Genomic DNA, 18,754 nt, shown 5'->3' on the forward strand with positions numbered 1-18,754 from the left:
AACCCTTTTGGCAAATAAGCAGAATAGAAATAAATAATACATGTGAGATTTTCCCTAGCAAAATTTTTCTGGTTTTCTCAGCGAACTTTACTTTGTGTAGGTGCTCCAAGCTAAGCATAATAAATTGAGTCTCTTCATAACATTCTGATTTCTTTACAGGTGTTAGAAATGCTACAGAGGTTTAAGGACTCCAACATTAAACGAGAACGCGAAGTATTTAACTGTATGCTGAGGAACTTGTTTGAGGAATATCGGTTTTTTCCCCAGTACCCCGATAAAGAGCTGCACATAACAGCCTGCCTCTTTGGTGGGATAATAGAGAAAGGACTGGTTACATATATGGCGCTGGGCCTGGCCTTGCGCTATGTTCTTGAAGCCTTACGAAAGCCTTTTACATCCAAAATGTACTATTTTGGTATTGCTGCACTAGATAGATTTAAAAATAGGTGAGTGTGTTTTTATAATATTTCCAAAATGCATGGGGGAATCTCATAACTATATGCCTACTTCAGCAATATATTTAGCTTTCCAATACAAGGTTGACAGTATATTGCAGTTATTGAACGTGTCTCACAGTAGAGGCATAAATTAAATAGAACCTTCGGCTAATAAAGGAAATGCAGATTTTAAAATAAATTAAAAGGAAGTAAATTACTTATAGTCTGAATCTGAATAGAAAATGCCTTAAAATGGCTTTGAAAGTATCAGGTGGCATATATATTAATATTGCTATTGGGGGGGAAAGGAGAAAGCAAATCAGTGTTACTGGAAGTGAAGCTGCCTTGTAGACTTACAAAGACTAGGAGCAATCCAGCTAAAGTTGAGCCCATTTTTGTCTCATTGGTATTAATGGGAGGAGCCTCTTTCCCACTGAAATAACTTTGACTGGATTGTACTTTATACATCTGGGTCATGCAAGGTCACTCTCCCAAGATTCGTTACGATGGAAAGCTTAACTTAAATCCATTTTGCAAGGCAGTATTCATGGCCCTCTAGAAACAACTAGTGGGGGCCTCACTTACCAGATGCCAACATGTCAAAAGTGCTGGTAAGTAGCTACTTCTTTGTTGCACAGTAGAAACCAGTCTGAGTCCATTTCTCCTCTCCCCACAGCAGTGTGACCATTCCACATCCCAGTAGTCAGTTTCCTCTCTTCTTCCTTTCACACTACCTCTGTGTACTCCTCCATGCCACCCCTGTGAATCCTGTGGCAAGCACTCTGTGATTCTGCACCCTTCTATCTTTTTCAGACAGTTTGCATATTGTTCCTTATCTCCTGCATCTTTGGAGCAAGATACATAGCTTCCTACCCTTGTGGGAAAACTTCTCATGTTCAGGATAATTTCTGAAACCATAACTACTACAAGTTTTTAATGAAAGCTTGAGATTCGCAGAACTTTAGTACATCTTTGGAACATCAGTGCAATTTGGGGTTTTGTTTAATATCCCTACTGAGAGACTTTGTAATTTTTATCCATTATTGCTCTGTACTGTTCTTCCATTCAGTGCTGTATATTTGAATTGGTTTCTTGTTCAGTAGAAATTTTCATTCAAAGACCTGTCATAGTTTTACAGCTATCTAGCTGATAAAATGAGAGAGCATAAGGATTCCTATCTTTAAACTATATCTAAGCAGACAGGTGTTCTAACAAACATATAGTTCTGAAATTGAAGTTAGCCTTCAAGACTGAGATTTCTTGACTTGTTTAGTTATCAAAACATTTTTATGCCTGAATTTTGCAAATTGGGTTCTGTACCTATATTAGCCTTAAATTGCAGAATGTTCTGCATTAAAAACTGTTTCTGCATATAGAATGTTGTGGGGAGAGCTGCAGAAGAAAGAGGGCCAACAGGGTAGGGAATTCTAGAGGGGGTTAGAGGGGAGCAACAACAAGCTGTGTATGTAGTAAATAGGAATATGTCTGCCATATGTCACTTGAGAAGACTGCTGTGGTTCTTCCAAAGATGTTATTGGGAACTATGAAAGCTATATTGACAAATTGATTGTGCTATTAGCTACCCTTTTCTAAAAACCAATCTGTGGGGGTGGTCCATAAATGTGGATCTAAGTCTTACTGTTTGGTAGGTTGGCCCCTTTGCAATATGCAGTATTCTTGGAGGAGAAAGCCACCAATAGCTCCTAGGTTCCACAATGGCTATGTTCTGCCTCCATTTTTGGAGACAGTATGCCTCTGAATACAAGTTGCTGGGAACTTCATGTGGAGTGAGTGCTGTTGTGCTCAGATATTGCTTGTGGGCTTCCCATGGGCATCTAGATGGTCACTATGAAAACAAGAGTTCTTGACTAGATGGGCCTTTGCCTAATTCAGCAGGTTCTTCTTGTGTCTTTGTGCTTATGTCTTGGCAGCATATAGTTGGAATCACTGGCTACATCAGTAGCATTCATACTTTTGCTAACTAGCTTGCATCTGGTAGAACCGGAAATCTTTACTGCAGATCCAGTATCAGTTAAGCCAAAGATTTAACCATTAATGTATTGATCAGGCCATTTGTTTTCTCCTACTAATGGATAGTTTTACTGTTGACAGATTGAAGGACTATCCCCAGTATTGTCAGCACTTGGCTTCTATTAGTCACTTTATACAGTTCCCTCATCACCTGCAGGAGGTGAGTGTTAAAGACATGGACAGTGAGGGGTGGGGGAGGACATCGGAATTGAGTTAGGTGTATTTGCATATTGAAAAACCTCAGCGTTCCATTAGTTTCATGCTTCAGGGTCCATTAAGTAAAAGGTACAAAAGGATCTGGAAAACTTGAGTTTGAGTAGCCCATGCATCTGAGAGGAGAGAAACAGGTTAATCTTAATGCATGTCCGCTTTTCCGTAAACCTCCTTTCAAGGAGACTTGTAGCCCTTTGCCACTGGAAGTGTTCATTTGACAATTACTTTAATCCTTGCCAAGCAGCTTCTTATATGGTTGGGTTGTACATGGTCTTTCCTAGCAAATAAATCCATACCGCTAGGCACAGCAGTCTGTCTGCCCAGACCTTCTGAAAGCAAACAAAACCAGGGACAGTGGAATTAGGATTCTGAAGGTCTGATCCAAAGGCTGTAGTCCAAACACTAAAAGCAATGTTGGTTTAGGATCTCTACGTTAGTAACACACCAATCAGTGGGGATTTCTATATTTTATATGCAGTATTGAATATTTACATGTGATTAATAACACTGAAAGTCTTACCAATTGTAGTTCTTACACCTTTGCTTCAGAAAAGACAGCATTAGTCTCTTAGTTGTAACATCGTGTGTCATCTGTGGAAATGGGCTTGATCAGTGGTTGCAGGAAATTTGTTGTCCTTATCTAGACTATAGGATTTGGAATATTTCTACCCCTGGATTACAGTACTTCACTGTTTACTACTTTTTGCTCTCATTGAAGTCTGCAAGGAAGGCTTACCCTCCCTTTCAGAATCAGGGCACATCTTGGATCTAGTTCCTTCTACTTCTGCTCCCACAGTATGGGAGAAAGAGGATGGAGTGGGAAATCCAGGGTTAACATTGGAATTGCTAATTGATCCAAGACAAAAAGGAAACTTCTAAAATATGTAAAATGTCTTTTGTTGCTGATTTCAGGCCATTTATGGAGTTTCATTTGTGCCACAAACTTCAAGGCCAAGAGTTTGGGGAGTAGTTCTAGAAGGCAGTTGTAAGATTTGTTACATACCTGTGGTTGTACAGTATGTTGAGTTTTAAGAGCTATATACTTCTTGTCTGTTACAGTACATTGAATATGGACAGCAGTCTAGAGATCCTCCTGTGAAGATGCAGGGGTCAATCACCACCCCTGGAAGTATTGCACTTGCCCAGGCCCAGGCCCAGGCTCAGGTTCCGGCAAAAACTCCTCTTGCTGGTCAAGTTAGCACTATAGTCACCACCTCTACTACCACTACTACTGTGGCAAAGACTACAATCACTCCAGTGGGTCGAGTCAGCTTCAAGAAGGATGTGCCAGTAAGTACATGAGCCATTTTACGGGAGGAAGTAGAATGAGATTACGAATGCATCAGTTCTTAGGAGTAAAACAAGGAAGATAAACCCCATCTAATGTTCATAGCATAAACATATCACATGCAAAACCTCTTATACTTTAACCGCAGTTACACTGTTTTTCTTGTATGCCTAGTCTGGATAATTACCTGGCCAGTTTTGTTTTTTCTGTTGTTTTGCTATTAAATATCAAGCAGTTGTTTCCTTCCCTGTGTTGGCGTTAGCTGCTTCTCCTGCTTTCTATTCTCACTCTTAGTTCTTCCAAACTGTTTTCAGTGGGCCAGTTTCATCTAAGAAATCCTGCTGGGTTTCCGTTTCTGGCTGTTGTTTCTTGTACCATGAATTTCCACTTTGTTTAATGAAGTCATTTTTTTCTTTCACTATTCTGTTGCCCATGTGAGCAAAAATCTTACTCCTCATGTCTTATAGATTCCCAAGCTTAACTCCTATCATTCACTAACACATAAATAAATGTACACTCCTTTTAGCATGTATAACTGTTGTCTCCCTTTTGTAACTGTATTGTGAAATATTGTTTATGCTATAGCATAAGTCCATGGTGGTCTGTTGTATCTTTAAATGAATCAACTCACTTCTTCAAATCATTTTTCTTGTTCTGCAGCCTTCTATTAATACAACCAACATTGACACCCTGTTAGTAGCCACAGATCAAACAGAGAGAATTGTTGAACCCCCTGAAAACGTGCAGGAAAAAATTGCTTTTATCTTCAACAACCTGTCGCAATCCAACATGACTCAGAAGGCAAGTGTCGCACAACATTTTAGTCCTGATAATTTATGTTCCTTGAGTGATTCTTATACATGTAGAGAACTATCTAGAATTATGCCTGTGTATGCATGCCAAAGGTTCTTTTAATTAGCAGCCTTCCAAAATTTTAGAATTGTAAACATAAAATAAATATAATGAATTAACATAGAATAAGTAAAATCTAAAATAATTTTGGGATAGTCTTTTGTGCCTTTGGTAGTCCTTTAGCTGCTCATATATTGGGAAAATGTGATCAGATTTGTCTACTAAAAGGTCAAAAACTCCTTATCTGCTGCCAAATTTCTTCAGGGTCATTTTATCATCTGCAACTGATACTACTTAACGGAAAAGAGGCATTGCGTACACATTTATTCTATCAGGTCTCTGTATTGCATAATTGGCTCTCCATATTCCTAATTGAACATAAAAAGTAATGTTGGGTGCCAGACTCGGCTTACCTTAATCATTTTTTACTTGATGTAAGTTTCTTTTCATTTATGGCTTCCAAACCATGGAAGAAGCCTAGCAAAATAACGCTTTGGCACTCCTTACAATGTTTTAATATATGCTGTAAGCCACCCAGAGTAGCTGAGGAAACCCAGCCAGATGGGTGGGATATAAATAATAAAATCATTATTATTATTAATCAAGAGACGTATTATGCAAATCTATTTTATTTGCATGATTTCTAGAGATCTCTGAATTCTGATTTTCTTGGCTTACAATATTTCTAGCTCAGAGTCCACATAGCATTGTTCACGATGAGTTAGCAGGAGAGGAAGAAATAAATGGCTTTACAGTAGGAAAGAAATGGTTAATTGAAGTAAGCAAATCAATTAGTGGTGTGGTACTAGTTAGGTTGCAAGTCTTGGTAATTGAATATTTTCACTGGAACGAATGCCTGTGAGTGTCATGAACATTATGTATGTTTCATTGATCCATTTCCCTTTAACACATGTTTATGGAGCCAGGTTGAGGAACTGAAAGAAACAGTGAAAGAGGAGTTCATGCCTTGGGTTTCACAATACCTTGTGATGAAGAGAGTTAGTATTGAGCCAAACTTCCACAGCCTTTATTCAAACTTCCTTGACACACTTAAGAATCCAGAATTCAACAAAATGGTTCTCAACGAAACCTACAGAAATATCAAGGTGAGTGTTCCCAGTTGCTTTTTTGTGTGACATGAATGTTAACTGAAAAATATTTGCTTTCAGGGCACAGAGGCACTGCAAAAGCAAAAATAAAATAAAAAAATTACTTTCGCCCATGTATACCACCACCTTCATAAGATTATGCTGCTGCTGCTGCTGCTGCTGCTGTAATAAAACAATGAACAGAGTTAGATGCTGCTATTTTGAAAATTAATTGAACTTGATCATCAAAGTAATGTGTTGATTGCTGTTTCTGTGCTACAGATGGGCCCCAGAGCATTGTTTCCTGTTGTCCTTCAGGGACCCAAACAATTAACTCCCATATAAGTAGTTTGCCTTTCTAGGAGAAGTGATCTCCTGAGCAAGATCACAGAGAGGAAAGTACTCCACATCATTTTGCTGTTTTCAGTTTGTTAAATTGATTTTTCTGCTTTTACAGCTCATGTTGTGTTTTATTCTGTTTTTACGTTGTGTACTGCTTTCTATGACTTTATGCCTTGAAGCAGTCTATAAACTAGTTTAATAATGACATATACAGGCTATATTATAAGCATTTTATCACATATATGTTTTAATATATTTCTGAGATTGTTTATTTGCTTCTTTCCTTTTCTTTTTTTGCTTTATAGCTATAGGCTGTATTTGGTTGACCAATAAAATTTGTTGTTTGTTTTTTGAAATAACATTAGTCTAATTCTACAAGAAGATGGTTAATGCATTTTCATGGATTTACCATGGTTTCCTGTTAACTAAGATTTCATCTCTCTGGGGAAAAAATCCTTCAGGTGCTACTCACATCAGATAAAGCTGCTGCCAACTTTTCGGACCGGTCCTTGCTGAAGAACCTGGGTCACTGGCTGGGGATGATCACACTGGCTAAAAACAAACCCATCTTGCACACGGTGAGACTGGGTGGAGGAGAAAAACATAAACTGGCTTTAAGGCTAGAAACTTTAGTGCATGCTTAAATCAGCTCAGTTTTTGGTGCCTTTTTATAATTAGGGGGGAAAGTTATGTAGAAAATTTACAAAAGAAAGGAATCTGATTTGTGGGTGTGAGACTGCCCATTGCTGGGTTTAATTTATACTCCTTTTATTTTAGGACTTGGATGTGAAATCCTTACTGCTGGAGGCTTATGTTAAGGGACAGCAAGAACTTCTGTATGTCGTGCCATTTGTTGCCAAAGTTTTGGAATCCAGTGTGAGAAGTGTGGTAAGTATGCTGTACAGTGTCCTGTGACAAACAAGTAGACGGGATTGGTCCAAGACCCTTGGCAGCCTAAGCGAAAGCACAGGACAGTGCTCCTCACGTTGAACAGAGAGAATACAACTGGACTTTCAGATGAATCTTAGTTTAGTACTAGGGACAGGGGTTTTGGTTTTTGCTACTCCTTGACTGGCAAGCGTGGGCAGGGAAGTAGGTGGACAGAGATGATGACACTTGCGGAATCTTGCATATATTTTGTGTCATGTGTGTTAGTTCAAAGCAGAGGTGGGACCCTGTGGTTAGTGTTGATGATAGCTGGCAGCCATCGGCATCTGGGTTCTCCTCCTTGGAGAGGAGAACTGGGTTCTCCTCCTTGGCTTAAAGTTTACAGCCTCGAGTTTCCATTGTTTTGCTAACACCATTTACCGTATTTTTTGCTCTATAAGACTCACTTTTCCCTTCCTAAAAAGTAAGGGGAAATGTGTGTTGCGTCTTATGGAGTGAATGTAGGCTGCGCAGCTATCCCAGAAGCCAGAACAGTAAGAGGGATTGCTGCTTTCACTGCACAGCGATCCCTCTTGCTGTTCTGGCTTCTGAGATTCAGAATATATTTTTTCTTGTTTTCCTCCTCCAAAAACTAGGTGCGTCTTGTGGTCTGGTGTGTCTTATAGAGCGAAAAATACAGTAAATGATGTTCTAGCCCCCTTTTTGAAACAGGACTGTTAACTTTATCATCCCACTCTTTTTGTAGGTTTTTCGGCCTCCAAATCCTTGGACCATGGCTATTATGAATGTACTAGCAGAGCTGCACCAGGAACATGACTTAAAAGTAAGTTTCAGTTTGCTGCTTTGAACTCCTCAGCATTGCTTTGTTTTTGAACAACTTGTTACAATACATCTGTTTAAAGATTTGAGCTTAGCTAGTGAGCTGTAGCCAGTTTAATGAGAATAGACTTTTTCCAGAAAATTACACATGTTCCAATGGTTTTCTCCTCATTCAAAATATTTGCCTTGAAGCATGTAGCTCTTCAGAACTTCTTAAGATTTATTTAGCAGGTATACATAACTAATAATTACATTATTAAACCTGAAATCATTAAATACTGTACAGCTGAATCTGAAGTTTGAAATTGAAGTGCTCTGCAAGAACCTTGCCCTTGACATCAGTGAACTGAAACCTGGGAACCTCCTAAAAGACAAAGATCGATTGAAAAGTTTGGATGAACAGCTGTCTGCTCCAAAGAAAGATGTAAAACAACCAGAAGACCTTCCACCAATTACGACCACTAGTAAGTGTCAATTATGATTCGAACAATCATCCTTGTATCATACAAATATAGCCTGCACCTCACAGGGCAGTTAGTAAGGGATCTTCTTTCTATTATCTGTTCTCTCTTACTCTTAATATTATTAACACTACAACTGTTTTAGCAAACTTGAAGACAGGGAATTCAGTTTAGTCCTGGGTAGAGTAACCTTTCACAAGATACCCTCCCACCTCCTGGTAATAGGAATACTACAGTAAATTCTAGTACTCATTCTACCTGAGCAGTCCACCTAATTCCAGATTGCTTTTCAAGTGACATCTCTGATATCAAAGATAATAGCGTTGTCAGACTTATCAGCATGACTTTAGACCTGAGCAAACACTGTCATATTGGTTGCCAAAATTCTTTTGTTTCCTATAAAACAAGTTTGTAGTATTGAATCTATGTTAGGACATAATCTGAAAACTTTTCTCCCTTTTGCTCTTGTATTTTCTCAGCTGCTTCTACAACACCAGCTACCAGCACCACTTGCACAGCTACTGTTCCCCCACAACCACAGTACAGTTACCATGACATCAATGTTTACTCCCTGGGAGGGCTAGCTCCACACATTACGCTCAATCCAACGGTAAGCTTTTAGACCTGGTCACTTTGAGAAGACTTCCACCTTTAGGTTGGAAGGGATAATTTTATGCTTTCTTTCAGTGGTGTATAAAAAATTGACATTGACTCTTGGTTGTTTTGCCTTCTCAGATTCCATTGTTCCAGGCCCATCCACAGTTGAAGCAGTGTGTGCGCCAAGCCATAGAGCGTGCAGTCCAAGAACTTGTACATCCTGTGGTGGATCGGTCCATTAAAATTGCCATGACTACGTGTGAGCAGATAGTGAGGAAGGATTTTGCACTAGATTCAGAAGAGTCGCGCATGCGTGTAGCGGCACATCACATGATGAGGAATTTGACTGCTGGTATGGCTATGATCACCTGTAGGGAGCCTTTGTTGATGAGCATAGCTACCAACCTGAAGAACAGCTTTGCCACTGCATTGCGGGTATGTTTGCAGTTTATAAGAGACTTTTTTTTTTGAAGCAGAATAAGTTAAACCCATGTTTTGTGGCAATGCATTCTAGCAAGATTTGGCAGTACTCTGTTTCTCTGCAGGTAGGAGTTAGTTTCATGATGTATCTTAATGCCCTGCTCAGATTCAATAGTATAGAAAGGTGATGAGAATGCGGACCGAACTAGATTTGAAGTGAGATGTGTCTGCATTTAACCTACATGTTTTTAAAAATGCAAATAGGATTAAAAGAGAATTTTTTTGTCAGCTGGGAAGGAAAGGATTCGCGCCTTCTGCAGTCCTGATAATTATTATTGCCTCCCCTCAGCAGCTGTTGTTTGCATCCTGAGCTATGAATTGTGCGTTGAAGATTTCTGAAGACCACGTCTCATCCATTACCATTTTCCATTGATTGAAATTAATAACCCATTGTTAAATCCAGTCTCAAGTTGTCTTCTTTGTTGTTCTTTACCTTTGCTGTATTTTATCCACCGGGGGGGGGGGAATCCATTATTCAATAAAATAACAGTGGATAGGGATATTGTCAGTGGATATTGTTTTTGCAGCTGGCTTGTTATTAAACTAACCATCGTTAGTGTTAAACCACAATTCCAGGTTCAGATGAAACAGGAACCTGTGATCAACTAAAAAAGGAAGGGAAAACTTTTGCACTTCTTTTCAGCCATGCAAGAGGAGGGGAGGAGTGATGGGACAAGGGCATGGCTAGCAGGCTCATTCACATTTTGTTAAACTGTAGTTTAGACTTTTGGCCAGTAAGTAGACTTTAGCATTTGCTTTAGTTCATCTGTGAAACAATTCTGCTTGACTTTCTGAACACTTGCTCTGTGGCCCATGGTTGATGCAGCAACAACTTGCAAATAAAGGCTACAGAAGCAAGTGAAGTTTACAACGAACACACACAGCCTTGCAGCTGTAACTGCGCTAGTTCTTCGTGGAGTGAATCTTCTTGTGTTCAATTTTCTTGGCATTATAACAGGCATGAGAATGCCCGTTTTGATATTGAGGCTGAATAAAACCTTGCAGCACTAAGGAATGGTATGAGTAATGGCTTTACGAGAGTCTTGCCATTAGCAGATAAGAATTCTGTTGATTTGTCAGACAGCATTAATCAAGATAATTTTTCCTGATTTGTAGAAGAAACAAGAAGAAATAAGGGCAGCCTGTTACTGAAGGATCTTTTAGTAAAGATCTTTTGCTGTGGTTTAGTAAAGCCATTAGTTCCAGTACATTGGTTTTTGCATTTGTGTATACTAATGAGGGAAAATATCCCATTACTGCATTTAGAGGGCACCTATTGATAAGTGAGTTCAGTCCTATGCCTGGAACTTATTTCAGAAAAAAGCACATAAATAGAATTGCACTAGAAGTATGTAATGTGGGGCACATGCTAATTATTTGGCAGATTTTTCCCCTTTTGTTTATATGTAGATTTTGAATGAAGCATTTAATTTGCTTGATGGTTTACTTTATGCTAACTCCATACAAAGCGATGCCATATTTATGAACATCTGTAACTGACTTTATGAGTATTTGCTCATTTTGGGCATAGTCCTTTTTTAATGGCTTGCTTTTTAAAATAGGCAGCCTCACCACAGCAGAGGGAGATGATGGAGCAGGCAGCAGCACAGTTAGCCCAAGATAACTGTGAGTTGGCATGCTGTTTCATTCAGAAGACAGCTGTAGAAAAAGCAGGCCCTGAAATGGACAAGAGGCTGGCCACTGTAAGTATGTTGCAGAGTTTCAGTTAAAAGTTAAATCATGTCAATACCAAGTCATTCATCTTTTTTTCTTCTTTTTCCCCAGGAATTTGAGCTCAGAAAACATGCCAGGCAAGAGGGTCGTAGGTACTGTGATCCTGTAGTATTGACTTATCAGGCTGAACGGATGCCAGAACAGATCAGGTTGAAGGTGCGAAATTAAGAGAATTAAAATTATGATCAATGCCACAATATCAGTGGGGAGGCCTTGTTGGAATCTTCTACTTATCCAAATTTTCCTACTTTCTTTTAAGGTTGGTGGAGTGGACCCAAAGCAGCTAGCCGTTTATGAAGAATTTGCACGCAATGTTCCTGGTTTCTTACCAACCAATGACTCAACCCAACCCACAGGAATCCTAGCTCAGCCTATGAAGGTAGAAATCCAGTTGAGATGGTTGGAAGTGATTCTGAGGTTAAAGTAAACTACACTGTGACCATTTATTTTACAAGTTATTGGAGGTTTCCAGATAATAGTGAGGTTGCTTATTGTTTGTGCTTCTCTTCAAATCTATACAGTCTAATAATATTATTTGAAAGTCAGAATGAAATCCCACACAAAGAAATTTAGATTATAAACTCTGTGGGAGCTAATTACATAAACCAGTTCGCTGATTACCCCCCCCCCCTTTTAATCCAAGTTGATTTATCAAACACTTAATATTTGTTTCATTATAAACTGTTCACAATAAAATCTGCATTGCTGTTTTATCTAAATGTTAAGTGTAAAAAGTACCAGCCAATATTGCTGGTGAAAGCAGTAATGGAATGAAGAAATTATTGAGAAATCTGTTGTGATAAATGGTCAGAATTCTCATTCATTAGCATTCATTTAACTAATAAAGTATTCTTGATTTCTTTTAAATCAGCAAGCCTGGGCAACAGATGATGTAGCACAGATCTATGATAAATGTATGGCAGAACTGGAGCAGCACCTTCAGTCCATTCCTCATACCCTGGGTATGAATCCACAGACTCAAGCCTTACGAAGCCTCTTGGAGGCTGTTGTTGTGGCTCGTAATTCTCGTGATGCTATTGCAGCCCTTGGACTGCTACAGAAGGTTTGTGTATGAACTTGTTTCATTATATATCTGTGACTCCTGCGCCATGGAGAGAGGCTCACTTTATCTGAAGCTTTCTACTCTAGAAACATGCACACAGTTACAACATTAAACTACTTGAACTGAGCACAGGATCAGAACAGTCAGGATTGAATACAGATTATTCTGGGAAAATACATACTGTTTAAGAAAAGCTGCCTTCAAAGTGGTGAGGAAGGATCCTTTTATAGTGGATATAGTGGTTCCTCCTGCCATCTGCTGTTTTTTGCTCTGTTTTCTGGGCTGTTGTGTAGGAGGCTTTAAAAACAGTTGCTTGGGAATGTCTGTCATTAGAAGCCCTTTTACCGCCCAATTGCCGCATTCCCTTGTGGGTTACTCTTCCAAAGCTTGAGTGCTGGTGGTGAGCATTGTTGGAGGCAAAAGTACAAGGAGCGACAGCGATGATGATGATAATGGGCTGCATTCATACTATGCAAAAGCCATCGAATGCATTGTATCCCGAGAGCAAAACAGTTCAATTCCTCTCCAAATGACTCAGTAAGATGTTGCTTTTAAGTGTTTGCTCCTCTTCCTACAGGCAGTTGAAGGTTTGTTAGATGCCACCAGTGGTGCAGATGCTGACCTCCTCCTCCGCTACCGGGAATGTCACTTGCTTGTTTTAAAAGCGCTGCAGGATGGCCGTGCTTATGGGTCTCCATGGTGCAACAAGCAGATTACAAGGTCAGTGATGAAAGAATAAAGCTTTGAAGGCTGTAGAAGCTCTATTTAAATACAATTATTTAAATATATTCTGATTTTGGCCAACATAAGGATTTCACCTAGTAAGTTACTGCCCTATATCCCACTAAGTTACATAATGAGTTGCATGATAAGTGCCATATGGATTCATTAATCAAGGGTTTGGGGCTTTCTCCTGAAATAGGATATTGGTGTGAGAATTAAGTTGGGTGATAAAAGAGGTAAACTAAATACCATTCATGCAACTTAAGCAAAACTGACCCCTTGTCTGGATTGAGAGTCTGGTGTGATGGGGCTTAAAACATTTGTGTCCCATCCCCCCATTGCAATTTCTATTTGAATTGGAGAGCCTGCACCTGCTACCTTCATTCAGAGATCAACTTCCATTCATGCAGTGGAAGTTTCATTAAACTGTGGCAGGTGCAGGGGACGTGAGCTGTGCTAGGGCCCTAATTCCTACCCTATTTGCTTTTTTTTTTAAGCCATTCACACAATTGCTAGTTTCATCTAGTTTGGATCTAATACTTGCAGTATGAATATTTTTCGATTCCTAAAATAGTTATTCTGTGACTTTGTGGTTTTACATTGTTATAAGCTGCTCCTAGCAATGTGGCTACAGTTTCTGGTTATTGTCTGTTGGTATTTACACATATAAGCTGTAAAAGAGGAAATAAAAAAGCCGGATAGAATTTATTTTATTTTATTTTGCTTTCCATGCGTTGCTGGTGTAGGACCCTAGAAGTGTATTGGCTTGCAGTTGGCTGTCATAATATGGATACAGGCGAGGGTTCATCTTGCTGGTGTCAACATTTCAAGATGTTAGCTAATTCCTGTTTCCATTTCCAGAAACTAACCATTTAAAATAGATGATGCTCCTCTCCTAACCAACAATCTTATGGAAAGCAATAGACTTAGATGTGAGGGTTTGGCACTCTAGATGGCTGCCTGTGCTGTTTCTGGTCTTTATGGGTCATTTGATCCTCAGAATTCTGACCAAGTGTTAGCAGCTAATTGTTCTGGTGGGCAAGTGTTTGTTTCACAAAATTTTCAGCAGTGGTGCTTTGAGTTTTTCTACCCAGACCCCTTTCCCATGCACTTCAAATCTGAGGTTTCCTGCTCTTGTCTCACTCACATGCTTTCAGGTCATCAGAGGATAGGCATCTGATCTGCTGCTCCTGTCTGGAAAGGGTTTTTGTGTTCTCCATTTATGGAATTACTGGTGGGTGGCCAGTCTTTTGTGAATGGGCAGCTGGACTTTAATCTGCTCCTCCATCTTCAGCTACAAAGTCTGTTGGCTTTCTTAACATGGGGCAGTTACAGTCAGCTGGTGTTTCTGAAATGAATGTGTGGAATAATTGGAGAGGAAGCTACCTCTCTGTGTGTTTTGGAACTTGAGATTGAGGAGAAAACAAAGTTAACACAAGAAAACATCTAATTTTTCCAGGTGCCTGATAGAATGTCGAGATGAATATAAATACAATGTAGAAGCAGTGGAGCTACTGATCCGTAACCACCTAGTTAACATGCAGCAGTATGACCTCCACCTGGCTCAGGTGAGATACTGCCGCCAAGTTAGTTATTAAATCTCTGCTTATGCTTTAGAAGGAAAACTGTTCACATTCTTGCCTCCTTTTTCTTGACAGTCAATGGAGAATGGCTTGAACTACATGGCAGTGGCATTTGCAATGCAGCTGGTGAAAATCCTCTTGGTGGATGAAAGAAGTGTTGCTCACATAACAGAAGCAGATCTGTTTCACACCATTGAAACTTTGATGAGAATTAATGCTCACTCCAGAGGGAATGCACCAGAAGGGTAATGTTAAGAGTGTTGAGTGCCAGTGAAGGAATGTTTCCTGCTAGTGCAAGTTTGGCAATGATGATGATGATGTGAGGCTCTGCCATTCCTGTCCACTCCTTTTACATTGTGGGATCACTGTGTAATACCTACTGTGCTTCAGAGTGCCATCCCCCACCCAGTCCTGAATCTCCATTTTTAACGAACTATGTAGAGTGTAATCTACAAAATACAAGCCTGCATTAGCCATTGTTTGGTTTTCTATTTAATCCAGGCACAACTTTGATTTATTATGGGCCATTGCACATTTACTTCCAATTTAGAATCATACTACATATTTGGAAGTACCATGTGATATGTCTTTTGAGACTGTTGCCACTTTAGCAACAATAGTCAGGGGAGATTTGAATGCTCTTCCACATCAGAAACTTGGTGAACATATAAAAAAAATTGCCACCTTGGAGAAAAGACTAGAATCCCTTTCTCTCGTTTGCAGTTTTCCAGTGTTTAGGGAGTTGCACGTATTGAGGAACATTCAGACATGGATTCTCCCACCTACTTTCTGAAATTGCCATCTGAATATGTAATTCAGACCTTAAGTTTGCTGCAGGCAGGACTGACATGCCTTTTTAGGCCTGCAGTATTAGGCATGGTTTTGTGGAAGCACGCCCTAGTGTGACACCTTCAAATCTTCATTCTGGAAGGTAGTGATGATTACACTGAGGGTGTAATAATAAGTGACAGATCAAAGGTTTTGAAAAGCAATATACCCCCCCATCTCTGAAGCACTTGTAGTCCACTCTCCTAGATGTATTGGGCTGAAGGACAGAGGCCATTCTTTTCTGTTCTTGCCCAACTACAGGAGATCCATTCCCTAATGCCAGGCACTAGACTAGGTCACCTCACTTTTTATCTCCAAATTTATCTGGCAGTAATATTCAGATTCTTACTGTGTTTCTTTGAAGCTTATGTCATGGAGCCGTTGTGGGTTAGTGGATGGCATGTTGGACTTAAATCTAGGCGACTTTGGTTCAAAGGTCTGCTGAACCAAGATGCCAACTGGGCTCCCAACTCTTGCCCCTAAACCATGTCATAGTTTTGGTTGCAATAATATAATAACATCTCATATGCTATCTCTGTGGGACAAGGATGTGATGCAAATGTTTGAAATACAATGCTGTTTATTGTGGGGTATTTTTTTAAAATTATGCACGTAGCACAAGTAATCTAAACCCAAGCATGTTCATTCTGGATCTCTCATAGGTTGCCCCAGCTGATGGAAGTGGTACGGTCCAACTATGAAGCCATGATTGACCGTGCTCATGGAGGGCCAAATTTCATGATGCATTCTGGGATCTCTCAGGCCTCTGAGTATGATGATCCCCCTGGCCTGAGGGAGAAGGCAGAATATCTCCTGAGGGAGTGGGTGAATCTCTACCACTCTGCAGCAGCTGGGCGTGACAGCACCAAAGCATTCTCTGCATTTGTTGGACAGGTAGAGCTTGGGGAAAGAAAGGTGCTTTTTATTCAACATAAGTAGGTTATGATGCCCTTGGATCAAGTAGAGTACTATGTAATATTGATTTCCCCTTTTTAAAAATTCCACTTTGCATAATGGCAGTACATGCAACATGTCATATCAGTGTAGAGAAACATGTTAGTAAATGGTTATTTGTTTGTGCTAGCCAGTATCATGATGCTGGGGGCTCTCCACTTCATCCACTAGGAGGTTGTGTTCTTTAAATGAAGAAAGACCTGGCTGAGGGGGACTGCATGCCATGGGGCGGTGGTCAGCAAGGAAAAGATTCCCAGTGCCCCACAGAGCTCTTTGGCTTTCTCAGGGTGGAGGATGTGTCCTTGCTCCGAGGAGAAAAACCTAAGAAGCTAGGGCAGAGCACGTACCTGAGCAGCCACCGCCAGTGGGCACTTCGTGCAGCTCTTGACAGTCCCGAGGGTCTTCCACTCATTTATTTTGTGCCTAAAGGAAGCAGCTGCTCTTCTGAAGGCAGCTGTAGAGGTCATGTGGGATATGCTCCAAGGAGAATCCCTGTGCCCTCTGGGTGTGGCCTTGGGTCAGCCACCTTGAAGGGGAGGGTGACTGCCACCAGCCAGGTATGGCCACTGCTTGTACACTACTTAATGCAGTTTCCTTAACTCGGTTCCCCCCACTCAGGTGACTCTATGTTACAGATGTTAGAGAGGTGTTTGCAAAAGCTAGAATCTCTTTACATATGTAGGCATGGAATATGGCAAGCAGTTTGCCAGTTTTTTACTCCGCTACCACAGTTGTCCTTCAGAGGTGCCAAAACTTCTTTGCTGCCTTATTTTAGTTGCATTTCAAGTAGCCACTCCACGGCCTGCTTGCATATGTGAATAAAGTAAATTGCAGGTCCTCTTCCAGATAGAAATGTATTTATTAAGACTGCAGAAACCGTGGTACTTGCCATTAAAGTTTTGCCTTATTGGTGTATGGAGTACTTTGAAAACAGTGGCTATGAAAACTATTCAGTACTTATGAGGACAGCAAAATTTCACATGCCTTTCCCCCAAGATCCCTAGACAGCTACCCGAAAAAGTTGCAGTGTATCTGAAATGCAACATAATTTGCCTAAATAATGCACAAGTAAAACCAATAAAGATGTGTAGGGAATAAACTGAAAATCAGGTCTGCCTTCGGTGTGACGTTGACCCCTGCAAAATGCCAGAGTGAATGGATCACTGAAGAATGGAGCCCTGTTGTTCAGTCGCAGAATTTTCTGTTCATATTTACCACTTTAGTTGCTCTGCATTTTAGAGATTATTGCTTATGAGAAGCGTTTTGAATGCTTTCATAATGAGAATTTCATCCTGAATAACCATTGCTTTAAAAATTGTGATATCAGATCTTGCAAGTGACTGAACTATCTATTGACAGACTACTTATGAAACCGACAGGAGTAGCAATCCATTCTCATGTGCCTACATTCCTAAGAGGGGTAGTCTTAACCCTCCTACACCATGTAGCTTCCCTGCCTAGAATTTCACTTCACTACTTTTGCTTTTCTCCTACCCTCATGTGGAAGGGACCATTCACTTCTGCATCCTAGTCTAGCAATGTGTCCCTGGAGGAGAAGCATGACTACTTGGGCCTCTCAACACTGCAGAATTGATGTGTGGTATTCTGCATAAAGTACAACTTCCATAGTTCCAGTCTACTCTGGAATGGTATTGCTCCTTCATATTCCAGTGTTTTGGAATGTACTCTAGAAACCTTGAGAGAAGGAGATTGTCTATTGCACTTAATTCCTGTTTTCCGTGTCACCCAGAGGGTATTCCACCTGCCATTGTTTCCTGTGGGTCAAGCTGCTCTGAGGCTTCTGCCTCACTGCACAGATGGGAAGCTGCTCCTCATGTTTTTGCTGCATGTGTGCTTGGGTTATTGCGTACAGGTTGTTGGTTCTTTTAAGGCATTTAGAGTTTATTTCTGCTCTGCCAGTCCAGTCTAGGAAGATCAAGATGATGGCCCTGTCTGCTGCTCCAGGTGGAGGTGCTATCCCACTGATTGGGAATGCCCTCCAGGAGAAGCAGAACAGGAATTCACAGTAAGAAATGTCCCTTTCTGCATATAGCATGCAGCACCAGTAATGCCTACATACAGAGGCAACATGGGTGTTGTGTTTACTTCCTTGCCAGCATAGTTTCCTTTTCCACCTGGTTCCTGGATGTAGATGTTACCAGTGTGGGACCTGATTACATAGAAATGATCTTATGCTACTATGGTTGGTAATGTAGGAATTGACCCTAAGAAGCATCACCAGCCTTTTCTGTGCCAAACTGCAGTGTTACAGTCTAGCCCACTTGCTTTCCATCATGTCTAGATAGAACATTACTAGCTTGATTTTAGAAAAAAGAGAAGTTCTTTAGGTCTGAGTCTACCTTTTCCCCCATT

The 18,754-nt window shown here is 40.3% G+C and overlaps 1 protein-coding gene across 7 annotated transcripts in view; it reads left to right on the plus strand.

Annotated features, from left to right (window-relative positions):
• The window catches only part of CNOT1 (CCR4-NOT transcription complex subunit 1), a 59,013-nt gene that overhangs the window by 31,046 nt on the left and 9,213 nt on the right, over nucleotides 1-18,754 (plus strand). For 5 of the 7 annotated variants that reach the window (XM_081921080.1, XM_081921083.1, XM_081921082.1 and 2 more), the window contains 19 exons: nucleotides 160-446; nucleotides 2,550-2,628; nucleotides 3,741-3,971; nucleotides 4,630-4,770; nucleotides 5,748-5,927; nucleotides 6,713-6,829; nucleotides 7,029-7,139; nucleotides 7,885-7,962; nucleotides 8,245-8,422; nucleotides 8,899-9,029; nucleotides 9,155-9,451; nucleotides 11,059-11,199; nucleotides 11,282-11,386; nucleotides 11,490-11,609; nucleotides 12,102-12,293; nucleotides 12,871-13,013; nucleotides 14,476-14,584; nucleotides 14,675-14,844; nucleotides 16,090-16,342. In XM_081921080.1, coding sequence (XP_081777206.1) covers nucleotides 160-446; nucleotides 2,550-2,628; nucleotides 3,741-3,971; nucleotides 4,630-4,770; nucleotides 5,748-5,927; nucleotides 6,713-6,829; nucleotides 7,029-7,139; nucleotides 7,885-7,962; nucleotides 8,245-8,422; nucleotides 8,899-9,029; nucleotides 9,155-9,451; nucleotides 11,059-11,199; nucleotides 11,282-11,386; nucleotides 11,490-11,609; nucleotides 12,102-12,293; nucleotides 12,871-13,013; nucleotides 14,476-14,584; nucleotides 14,675-14,844; nucleotides 16,090-16,342 — 3,063 coding nt within the window. The remainder of the gene's footprint in view (nucleotides 1-159; nucleotides 447-2,549; nucleotides 2,629-3,740; nucleotides 3,972-4,629; nucleotides 4,771-5,747; nucleotides 5,928-6,712; nucleotides 6,830-7,028; nucleotides 7,140-7,884; nucleotides 7,963-8,244; nucleotides 8,423-8,898; nucleotides 9,030-9,154; nucleotides 9,452-11,058; nucleotides 11,200-11,281; nucleotides 11,387-11,489; nucleotides 11,610-12,101; nucleotides 12,294-12,870; nucleotides 13,014-14,475; nucleotides 14,585-14,674; nucleotides 14,845-16,089; nucleotides 16,343-18,754) is intronic. The other 2 variants (XM_081921084.1, XM_081921085.1) reach the window with 1 other exon arrangement.

The sequence above is a fragment of the Podarcis melisellensis genome (genome assembly GCF_964234715.1).
Source record: "Podarcis melisellensis genome assembly, chromosome: 8".
Taxonomy (NCBI): domain Eukaryota; kingdom Metazoa; phylum Chordata; class Lepidosauria; order Squamata; family Lacertidae; genus Podarcis; species Podarcis melisellensis.